This window comes from Poecilia formosa, unplaced genomic scaffold (assembly GCF_000485575.1).
Source record: "Poecilia formosa unplaced genomic scaffold, Poecilia_formosa-5.1.2 Scaffold105, whole genome shotgun sequence".
Taxonomy (NCBI): Eukaryota; Metazoa; Chordata; class Actinopteri; order Cyprinodontiformes; family Poeciliidae; genus Poecilia; species Poecilia formosa.
The window spans coordinates 496,928-509,007 of NW_006800044.1; the positions used below are offsets into that span (position 1 = coordinate 496,928).

A 12,080-nucleotide genomic window follows, 5' to 3' on the forward strand; every position below is an offset into this window, starting at 1 on the left:
GGATTTCACGACATTAACTTTTTCAGCTAGAAATACATTTGCCAATGAATGGATGGATGGCAGACAAATGACGTGCAAAAGGTTTAATCTCCAACCCACGCGACTTAATTTTTAGTTGTGCATTCTCCAGCCGTGTCCACCAGATGTCACTGTTGACCTAGTCACAGAAGGGTCGCCCTGAGTAAAGTCTCCAACAAACACCCGCAGAAACAGGGCTTGGTTCTGCCAATCTTCATCCCCATAACAGCTCGGGCTGCCATTGGAGAGCCCGCTGGCGAGAACGAGCAGGAGGAGGAGGACGCAGGAGATAACGCAGTCAATCCGCTGACGAACGAACGCAGTGTCCGCCGCCTCGGCCGATGTAACCAGGCAGCTTATGCTGGAGACATAGACACCTAGAAATAGGACATTAGAAACTTGGTTATTTAAATAAAAAGGCGCAGAGGAAGGCGAGAAAATGGGGCATACCGCAATTCCCGTCCTGGTGGCTGTATTGTCCTACTGCGTGTTGGAAAACGTCGAGGTAAGAACGACCCAATCTGAGTGAATTATAACAGCGCACTGCAGTTATGTCTGTTTGTTTCGCTGAGTGGTGATATTAGATTGTTGTTATTATTATTTGTTTGTTTTTTTCAAACTGTTTTATCCACGCATGCAACTGTTTTCTCTTCCCATAAATACTGAAATACTGATAGTCAGCTGGTTTTAATTTGTAAATGCACCCTGGTGCAGATGTCATCAGGAGTAATGACTCGGCGTTAGAAAATAACGAATATGTTGGAAATCCTGGTGCTTCACATGAATCTCACTGTCAATCCTTAAGGATGGGATTTACTGTACATTTTGACTCGCTGCGTCAAGTCCGGGCCTGCATCTGACATCAGAGGCCTCTTTTTTTTTTTTTTTTTTTTTTTTTTTTTTTTTTTGGCTCCGTGAAGAGATGGAGATCAAATCCCATATCATTACATCCCATCTGGCCACGTCAGCGGATGAAATCAGCTGTCCTTCATAGGAGTCGTGCAGCTTTTTCCACATGATGGAGTCATACATATTCAGCTTCCTGAAGGAGCGCTGGATCTTTTAGCAATCATGGATGTAAACCAGTGGGATGCATGCATGAGTCGTATCTCTGCATACCGCTTGGGCGTGGGGATGCAAATGTGAGATTTCGATTCATCTGTCTGCGTCAATAGGTGGATGAGAGAGGAGGAGAATGACAGATCATTGAGCCACCGGCTGCTCCCAAGCCCACCCTTTCCCCTGAGTATTAACAGGAGACTCCGTTTAATGAACTTGACCTTTTTTTCTCTCTCTCTCTCTCTCTCAACTCTGATCTTGTCTGAGGTTGGAGTATTCATGTACAAGTGCATCTCTGTTAATTAGTGTAATCAAAAAGTTAATTTATCTAAGAAAGTAAGCTTAAACGTGAGACACAATTCAAAATTTTCAGAAGATTAGATTATTGCACAAGACCAATTACAAGTTATTTTTGTTATTATAACAGAAATAAAGAAATGTCAATGCAAACAAGGGGAAAACTACTGACCTGACAGAGGTCTGGCAGACAGTCTTTTAATCCCAAAACATCATAGCTAAAAGAGCTGATTGTTCAAAGTGTTCTGTGTCCAGCATATTAATGGAAAGTTTAGTGGAAGGAAACAAGGTAAAAGATGCACAAGCGACATAGATTCTCTCAACTTTGAGAGTATTATGCAGCTGGAATCAGTTCTCCAAGAGTCTCCACAAACACAGATTATCTTGCAAAGAATGATCAAGAACAGCTTAAACATGATGTTTGGCTCTCAAAGCACTTAGATTTATAAGGCATGCAATCACTAATACACCTACTGGCAATTTAGAGTGACTAATTAACCAGCCATGCATGTGTGAGGAAGCCAGAGTTCTCAGAAAAAAAAAAAAAACAAAACAAAAAAAACATGGAGAACATATACACTACATGGTGGGATGTGAACCATTGATTTTCTTGCTGAAATAGTGTCTACAACTGCACTCATGAGCAGCCTTTGTTGTCTTTTTGGAAAAAAAAAAAAAAAAAGATGGAGATGGAGATGCTGGATTTATTTTAAGCTACACGCATGGGCAAAAGTACCAATACCTGCTTGGATAAACCCGTGGTGTCACCATGCTTCAATGCCAGGCAAACTGGCCTGACTTTGTGTCCATAGAGAGGCTTCTCTTCTGTGTTTGTGATGCTCCATTCAGGCTGTATGCAAAAACAGCCCTGACAAAATACTGAGCGAATATATTGTGCAACATGTCAGACTCATGTTTCTATATTAGAAACCCTTTTAAGTACTGATCTTGTCTTTTGAACAACTAAAAAAAAAAAAAAGAAAAGAACTTTCAACAACATGCTTGGGATTGTTGTTCCGTTCCAAGATGTACTTGGAAAGGAAAGGATAGGAGGAGTGCTGGAACGTCAGTGTGAGTAAATGTGGAATGCCAGTGAGAACAAGGGTAGGTGGGGGGGGGGGGGGGGCATGGAGGCAATGAGTCATGATCTCCCAGATGGAGCTGCAGTTCAAGTCAGATTTCTAAAGCACCTGCTTGCAATTTCTGCAACCCCCGAGATCTTAAGTCGATTTGTGAGATGTTTATTTATTAGCTCTCGTCTGCAGTGAGCCTGTAATAGTCATAAAGCCTCCTCCTTTCATTCTGGAAAAAGAAAAATCACTCCCCTCTCTAAGAGCCTTAGTGGGATTACTGCTATGCTGAGGAATGGGCTTTAGCTTCATACGAGGAGACCTGCCCGTGAAGGTTTACACTGAAGATTACACAGTGAGAGGGTTGGCTGGTTGGATTACACTGTGGTATTAGTCCCAATAAAACTGTCAGCTTCTTTTAATTTACTCAACATTAATTGAATTAAAATAGGCAGAGGGAGACATTTGTTTGGATTTTCTTTTCCAACGTATGTAAATGCACCAACATGTTTGGAAATCATCCAGTCCGCTTCTCATAGCATTCCTAAAAGCCTCGGGACAAATTTTATTATTATATATATATATATTTTTTTTTTCTTCCCATGTCATCTTCTGTTAGGTAGACAGATGCATGTGTCACGTACTGTGTCGAAGCTTTCCTGCAGCCTCAGCTAAAACAGGAGACTCGGCGGTCGGAGCATTTAGCTGATTGATACACAGAGGAGTTCTGCTTCTGACACGAAAGGTCACGGATTCGACCCTCCGTCGTGGCTGCATGCGAACTCGTATGGTGCGGAACGGCGGCAGCGGAAAGTAAAACCGGTTTAAACGTCTGCAGCCTTCAGGCACGTCCTCAGTAGGAATGAATAATGTGGATCACATATCACACTGTGTGATAGAAAATCTATTCTGATGGTTTCATGACCTGACATGGCAATGAGACGTGAGGATAACATTGTTTGCTGCCTTTCTAATTTTGGGGGTTTGAAGCAAATACACTCTCTGGTCTTGTTGCTTTGTCCATTTGCATCCAGCGAGTCCTTCTGTGATTTGAGGTACTTTCCATTACTATCAATGTTAATTTTAACGCCCTTTTTCAGCTGAAATTACATTTTATGGCATATTGTAACGATATCAGTAAAAACAAATTTTTTTGCTTCATCATACTTCATACATTATGTCTGATTTAAAGTTGATTTAGTTGAATTTCATGAATGGAATTTAAAACGTTTTTGTCATTAAAGTACATTAAGGATTATTTTGGAGGAGTATTGAGCTCACAGGACAACCCTATAATGATCAAGTGGATATTTCTCCTATATTTTGTGGAAAGTAAATAATCCCCCTTTTTTCTTTTTGTTACAAAAAAAAAGGATCTGCACAATCTCAGAAGTGTAAGCTGGTCCTGTGGGCTGGCTTCTTGTTTCTAGATAGATTTTTTTTATGACTTTATTTCTCACCTTTCTTAGGTTTAAAGTATTTTATATGAGATGCAAGAAAAAGTGGAAGAATGAGTAGAGCCATCTCCAACTGCATGTAACACAGACCGACAAGCACAAGAACTCTTGTTAAGCAGCTGACTGCAGGCTGCATAGCTACATGTGCAGACAGCCCAGCTAACATCAGCTTATGTTTGTGTTGCTTAGCGCTATCTCAAGGAGGTCGTTCTTTCTTACTTCAAATTAAGTATAGATCTGTCCAGATTAGAGCACACACATCCACACCTGGTGCTTATAATAACAGCTTACACTTGCTTCTCTAGATGCAGTCACATGCTTCCAGCAGCTAGTGAGCCTTTAATGAGACAGAATTCATTTTGATGAGAAATATTTTGGGGTTTGGATATCCTGACAGCTGTAATTATTATACATCCCTTCTTTGTCCCCGTTCCCATCTGCACCTTGACAGATTGTTTGCATAGAGAAAGTGGAGCACCTGGATAAAATCCACACAAGCACAAACACAAAATGCAAACTTTGCATAGGCTAGTTCAAAATGGGAGCATGTTTCCTTGATTGTAGGAATCTATGCACTCTTTCATCCAGGAGATGGTTATTTACCAATAGACTGCACTAGTAGTACACAATGAAAAAACATTGTTAGAGGCCCTCATCCTGTGCAGTATATCTTTCCCCTATAAATATCTCAACAAAAAAAGGTATAGTAAGAACTTTATCTCTGCTTTCTATTTCTTATAGACAGTTCCAGATGTACTTGCCATTACATTTCCATCCATTATAATGCTGTTTGTTTTCTTTTTTTCTTATATCTTAGGGAGCCCTCACATGTTTCTTTTTTCATATTTTTTTATGTCATTTATGTAATTTTAATGCCATTTAACGTTTATTTTTAAACATTGCAGCACCACCACTGTGCATATTTATAGCCAGATGGTTGATTTCTCATAACCGTTCCTCTGCCAAATGTTAAATAAACAACAAAACTTAAACTATGAATACTCTTGGGAAGCAGAGAAAACATGGTAAGAATGCCAAAAAGCTTAGTTGCCTGTCAAAATAGGACCAATTTTGACATGAAAGAAAGAAAAAAAAAAGATTTTCTTCATCCACAGCTCTATCTCAAAATAAGTTAACTTAAGATTTGTGTGCATTAACTAAGCAGTTGTATGAAATTGACTTTGATGGCTTTTAGATGTATGTTAAAATGTGTTTTTTTATGTTGCAGGGAGTTAGAAAAGTAAAAATGTAAAACTCATTATTTTCATTTTCTTCAGGTTCTTGCTGTAACCATAAAACAAACAAAGGATTGCTAAATTACTGGCAATGTATGTACAAAACCTGGACTTCAGTCTGAATATTAAATATGCTCTTATGTGAATACCAAAACAGAGTGAAATGCAAGCTGGTTAATTATTCAACCAGCGAACATTTTGAATGCTGCAAAAGACTCGTCTGTTTATTGAGTTTTTGCAGTAAGGACATTCCTTCATTTTCAGTTTTGTTGTTTTTCAGGTTGCTGCTTTTATTTTGTTAACTAAAAGGATTCAGAATAAAATAATGTATTTATCTGGTAATGACTCTTCTGGGTCAAGTATTTCTTGCATCTGGGAACATTTTACCTAGTAGGTTTCTACCTTCCTTTGTACATGAAGCTGTTATTAAAAGTAGACAGTTAATGTGACTGTAAATTAAATTACAGCCTCTGTTGGTAAGATTATCTCCCCATTCTATTATAGCTTTTTATTATTTTCCAATAAATACAATATGTTTGAACTAGGGCTGCACCGATATGACAACTTGGGCTGATTTTTATATCCAATATTAACATTGCTGTTATGGCCGATAACCGATATTTAATGTTATTATATATATTTTTTACTACCCTTCCAACATTAAACAATCACAATGGAAAAAAACAACAACCACAATGCTGACTTATCAAACCAATCCCTATATGTAAAAAAAAAAATTACTAATATACCAATGTTAGTGCCAATGTATAATGCATCTCTAGTTCATCTCTATCCCCAAGAGAAGTTTTGTTTTTTCATTCATTGCAGTTTGTGTCATAAAATTGCATTTAAATATACTTTTAACTCTGGTTCTGCCCTCTTAGCGCACAGGAGCTACTATGTTGTATCTCTTAATTCATCCTGGTGAACAGGTTCAGTGAAGTCTGAGTAGATCGGTGTTTAGTCAGTCATAATTTTTCACTCAATCTTTGGTTAAAGCTGCTCAACTTCTGTCCCATTACCATAAAACCAACACTGGTAAACAAAATAGCAAAGTAGTTTCTGTGTTTAATGAGCGACAGGAACAAGGGAATTGACAGGAAAGGGAAGAAAAATGCAGTCAGGCACATTTTAGCACAGCTAAAGATTAGATAAAAATAGAAAGACTATGCCGCCCATCCGGACTCTGCCAGCACCTCATAACCGCTGGACGAAGGGTTTAAGGCCCTTATGTTGGAATACATCCATGCAGAATCATGCACCTCCCACCTTCCATCTGTCTTTCAGGATAGTGACAAAGAGGATTTGTTTTTCTTTAAAAAAAAAAAAAGGGGGGGCGAGGGAGAAAGGAAAGGAGATAAGAACAACCAGATCTCTCTAACTGCTCACAGTCGCACAAGCTTGCACACGCAGCCTTACACTCAATTAATTTTAGTGATAATCAGTTTCCACTAATGGATTTCCGCGGGCTCGGTATTCTCCGTTCTGTGTGTGTGTGTGTGTGCCAGCAGGCAGAAAATGTAAATTTTTACTGCTTTAAATGTTTTCTCCTTGTTCTTCTTATCTGGCTTCCTCTCTGATTTTTTTTCTGGTGCAGCACACAAACACACACACGCACACGCACGCACGCACACACACACAGGATCTGGATTAGATCTTGCAGAGTCATTATGAAATGAGTGCTGCAGGAAAGAAGAGATGTATTTGCTGCTTAGCAAACAAGGTTCTTAACAGAGATGACAGACTAGTGACTAATATGAGTTGAGGCATGTCTCGGTGCTGATGTGGGAAATTATGTAGCAAAGTATTTCAAACCTGTGTTTTTAAACCGTGGCATCGGTTTATCTTGAGTTGTTTAGTAGTATTTCAATGACTAGTGAAGAGATGTGGTCAAAAAACGTCGAGGTCCCATGTGTAATTTAATTCAATTTTATATGCACATCTTAAAAGTTTGTGCTACGCTTTTGTTCCATATATCATCACCAAGCTTATAGCTATTCAGTGTATCCATAGAACTAGAGCGGGCCATTGTAAGGCTTGTAGAAAAATTACTTTGAATTGTTATTTGTCCTATTGGGCATTAAACACCACCTGGCAGGTGCATATTGTTGGATGAAGTAATACACAGGATTTCCATGAGAAGTTGGGCACCCACTGACTAAATGTGCAGAGGTACAAAATGAAAAAGGGGTGAAGCGAGAAGCACCCATTTATCATGTCGAGTGGAAAGAGAGGTTTTATATTACGCAGGTGTACTCTGTTGTGCAGCTCCCAGTTTCTGAGAAATGTATGTAAACTGCGCATTTCCTTTCTAATGTGATCCCAAATTGCTTCAACACAAAAGAGTTAAAAGTGATGGAGGCTTCCTCTATCAGTTTGCAAGCAAAGTTGTCGGCTAGTCAAACGAGGAGTCTTTATGAAAAGATCAACTCCAGAACTACTTTGTTTGCTTGGTGTTTCTTTTTAAGTAAGGCTCTCAACACTGTCAAACACTGAAGCACACACCTTCACATCAGGGTTTAGTGTAATTTCTTACACTTGCTTCACCAGATAAAAATCTCGTGCTGACAGCAGCTTCAGATAAATTTAAACTTTTTCGCAATTGCTTTACCTCCCACTACTTATTCACTGAACGCTTGATAAAACATGTAGATTTAATGCAGAGCCTCATGCATGGAGGAGTTTAGCAATATTTTAAGCCTCGGTTAGACAGTGGGGTTTAATCTGCGCATAGGGGAAGCTGCATGCTTGCAATTCATCCCCCTCTCCCCTCCCCGCCCCACCGAAGGAGTGGAGACAGATTGGGAGTCCAGTCCCGTCATTCTGATGACCTCCAGCTTTTACTCCTCTCTGGCGTCTTGAGGGGCTGAGATATCACGGCAGCTCAAGGTCCTCTCACTAGGCATGGCTTCCTCAGTAAGCCTAATGGGCTGTACTACTGTAAAGGCCAGGAGGAAACCAGCTGCTTAGTGCTGTTGCAGCCAGTAGGGGGGTTTGAGAGACCCCCTCCTTCGTGAGACATCTGCAGCAGGATGATAACACTTGTCCTCTGTGTTGAGGATGAGTTCAGGACAGTGAAAGAGATTGAGGGTTGGTACAGAGGGGAGGCGAAGGGGAGTGTTGCTCTTGCCCGGCAGATGATTGGAAAAACAGGAGGGGGAGAGTACAGTCAGCGTGGAGCATGTAGAGCATTAGGTGTTCTCACAGAGGAGGAACTCGGCCTGCTTCCTGCTCTGTTCAAGCAGCTGGCAAGTGCTTGGGAAATACCCTGTGACACAGTGGAGCACAGAGTCATTTGAAAACATGAGTGCAAAATCTTTTTTTTTTTTCTTCTTCTTCTTCTTCTTCCTGACACCAATTTCAGGGTTAATGGGGTTGTAGGGTTGAATGAGACACTGCAACCACCGACGTTCTGGACATTCTCAACATCAGAAAAAAACAGAAATGGAAAAAGTCATTCCAATTCTGTGGCACGTCCCTGTTTCAAGGACAGAAATGTGTTTTCAAACATTAATCAAAGTTGAACAATGGCTGTGCATACATAGACCCATTTAATTAATAATCATAATAATAGTCTAAAAAAAATAAATAAATAAAACAACTTATGTAACGTTCTAATACAGATTAGACAACTGAGTACACCCCAGGCAGCATGGCTTTAACATTAAATTAAGAGTACTAGTGGGTTTGATCTTGATATGGAGGCATTATAAAGAGATTAAAAAGCCAAACGGATGAAATTTTGATATGATATATTCTTTCTGCTGAAGCCTAACTCACTGTTTACAAGTGGCAGCATGAGGAAAAGGACAACAGACTTCTATGGTCCATTTACATTCAGAGTCCACACAGAGCCTATGCTCACACAAAGTTGTATTTTTGAATGGGAGCTCTTCAGACAGACGTCCTCTCTTGCCACTGCATTGAAAAAGTTTCTATTGAACGATGCCTTTAAATTATCCATCAACAACCTTGTATAATCGACCTCATTAATTATGATACCAATCATCGCTGCCCTATCTGACAGTCAAACATGGTGGCGGTAGTGTGATGGTGTTGGCCTGGAAACGGACTCATGAATCCTGCTCCCTACCAGAAAATCCAAAAGGAGAATGATTGGCCATCAGTTTCTGAATTTTAGCTCACTTGGATTTTGAAGCTTGAAAATGATCCACATCAGTAAGTTTCCTTGTAAAAAAAAACAAAAAAAAAAAACAAAAAACTCTGAAGCGACCTAGTCAAAGTCTAGAATGTTTAAGTCTGATTAAGATCCTGTGTTGCATATTGATCTGTACATATAGGCTGTTTATACGCAATACGTATAGAAGAAATCTCTGTAACATTTTGTAGTACTGTATATAACTTTAATGTAACCTGTGTCATTTTCAAAACTGTGGCTATTCCATTGAGAGGTTATGTTGCCAGCTATCTGGCGCCCTCCAGGCTTTGCTTTAGACTTTGATGCACAAAGCGGCTGGGTTTTCCCAGAAGGAATGGTGTCGAGTTTACTATTCTTTTTGAGCTGTCAGGATCTCCCAGTACCCTTCCCATTATGTAAATGTGTCACTAGATTTATGTGCTACTTAACTGCCTGGCATGACGGAGTAACAAATACTAGTTGGCGCAGAGCTGTACCCTTAAATCAAGCCTAAATATCCCTTTGTAAGGAATGTATTGTTGATTATGCATTGCTTCAATGATATCACAGTGGGGCATGTAGCTGTGAACATTAATGTAGAATTAAGCTACTCAAATTAGAGTAAATGTCTTTAGTATTTAAGGTCTGCATGTTGGAAAAAAGGCTTCTAAATACTGTGGATCTGAGTCCCTTCATAAATCTACATGAAATTTATAAAGCTGCTCTTTTTGATCAAAGAAGGAAAAGAAAAATTCACCCAGCTGAACGGAGAAATCACGGCGCTGTAACAAAACAGGCCAGTTTTAGGCTACAGTTATCGTAAAAAGCTATGCATTTTCGTATTGTCTAAAAAAAAAATCTATAGTACACAACAAGCCAAAGTGGTTCACAATAAAAAAATGATCTGACTCATCTAGTGACTTAAATCAATGTGCTACTGGCCTGCAGAGGTATTAAGTTTACTCATTTTCTGCAGTGTGATGGAGGAAAAATGACGGGCTTCACCAGTCATTTTGTGTGTAACGTTTTTATTTGACTGCAGTCCTGCTTGCTATTATTTTTATGCAAGTCTTTGAGCAGTAGGAGCAGTCGGAAAATTTGTCTTCAGCCAAAGTCAGAGCTTAATTTTAATTAGTTTATGCTCTGATTGTCCTACAAGTTATGTATGTTTTTCTTCTTTCTTTCTTTCTTTCTTTTTTTTCTGTTTTGCAAACAAACAGAGACAAAACCACTACGGTGGAGCTGATTTAGAGATGCGTCAACAACCCATTAAAAATGCTTGTTTGAGCACGGATTGAGTGCAGAGATAAAATGGCCACACAAAGCACAGATAGACTGTGGATTTCAGAAGGAGGGCATTCTGCTTTAAAAAAGATGGCACTCTGCAGAAGTTGCATCAATTATTGAAAGCGCTGCAAAAGCCTTAGCTCTTGCTTGATGATTTGGTGTCAGCACTTGTCACACACCGCGCTCAACACTCAGACATTTGCCCTCTCTTCTTCCTACCTCTCTCTTTTTTTTTTTTTTTTTCCTGCCCCCTTCTCTGCCAGCTAGGTTCCGCTTCTCAACATTTCTCTAAATTAGACACAAAGGAAAATCCACACGCCCGTCTCCTCTTTGGTTGAACCTCCCCCTCCGTGTTTCTCCTCTCCATGTCTGTTCCCAGCCTCCTCTGTACTGCTACATCCCAAAAGCACTCGTTACCCTCCCTCCCCTACACAGGCGCTTCTTCTCAGTCCGCCTCAGCGGCTCTCAGTGGCCAGTGACATCCTCTTTTTTTCTCCGCCTCTGTGTATGAAATTGTTCTTGAATAATTCATGACAACTTTTTCCTTGTTTGTTTTTTTTTTCTTTTTACCCTTCTCTCCATTTTTGCTTCTTTTCTTTTAATTTCAGAAACCTGTCTTTCACAGCACCTCCTTTAAACTATAGGTTCATGTATTTTAGAGTCAGAGAAAAGGGACATTTCTCTACTTTTTTTTTTTAAATTGCATGCTTTATAATTTATTAACAATGTGAAGTCCATAAATGCACTTGCTTTTTGCAAGGCAGTCAGAGTCTTAGAGTGATGAGTTTTACATACAGATGGCCACCCAAGATGAAAATAGTGATGACCAAATCTCCTGCTTAAATGTGAGCTGATACGCTAAATGTTGCTTCGTCCAGTAAGCAGCAATAAGCCAAAAAATTAAAAAAAAGTTTTCTGAGAGCAGTACCTTGCTGACCTGAAATCTGCCAGACATTTAAAGGAGCTTTTGCATTTGATATTTATAATCGAAATCAAAATGCTGTGACACAGTCGTTCACTCATTTGGCTCAGACAATGAAAAAAATTGAGTTTATTCTGCAGCTGCTATCGTGGGTAAAACCATCCGCAGCTTAGCCCCATTTTAAACTGGCCCCTTAAAGTGAAACTCATTTTTTCAAAAATATTTTTCTACATCTCAGTGTCTTTATGAGTTGGAGGGATATTTAAAAAGTTTGTTTTTAGAGGCTTCCCTCAATAAACCTCAGACATCTCCTCTCTTCCCTTGAGACGAAATGTACCCAAAGCGTCCGACTCTGCCTACTTATCTACACGGACGTGGCTACTTTTAAGACGTCGGCCTGTTGTGCAGTGTCCTGTGGAGAAAAAAAAAACAGAGAAGTCATCTTTTCTTTTTGCTGTTATTGGTCAAGCTTACATGATACTAAGAAATGTACACAAGCTTGGACTTTGGCTTGAAAAAATAAAGCAGTGAGGATAAATGGACATTCCAGGCTCTGCTAATTGGTCATTTTAGTCAATTGGCTAAAAGATTAAACCA

At 39.5% G+C, this 12,080-nt stretch overlaps 1 protein-coding gene across 2 annotated transcripts in view; it reads left to right on the forward strand.

Moving 5' to 3' along the window:
* The first annotated feature begins 200 nt into the window (after positions 1-200).
* The window catches only part of LOC103143100 (amyloid-like protein 1), a 44,627-nt gene continuing 32,747 nt past the window's right edge, over positions 201-12,080 (forward strand). Inside the window, exon 1 of one of the 2 annotated variants that reach the window (XM_007559507.2) lies at positions 201-523. In XM_007559507.2, coding sequence (XP_007559569.1) covers positions 458-523 — 66 coding nt within the window. In that variant the 5' untranslated portion in view covers positions 201-457. The remainder of the gene's footprint in view (positions 524-12,080) is intronic. The other variant, XM_007559508.2, reaches the window with a different exon arrangement.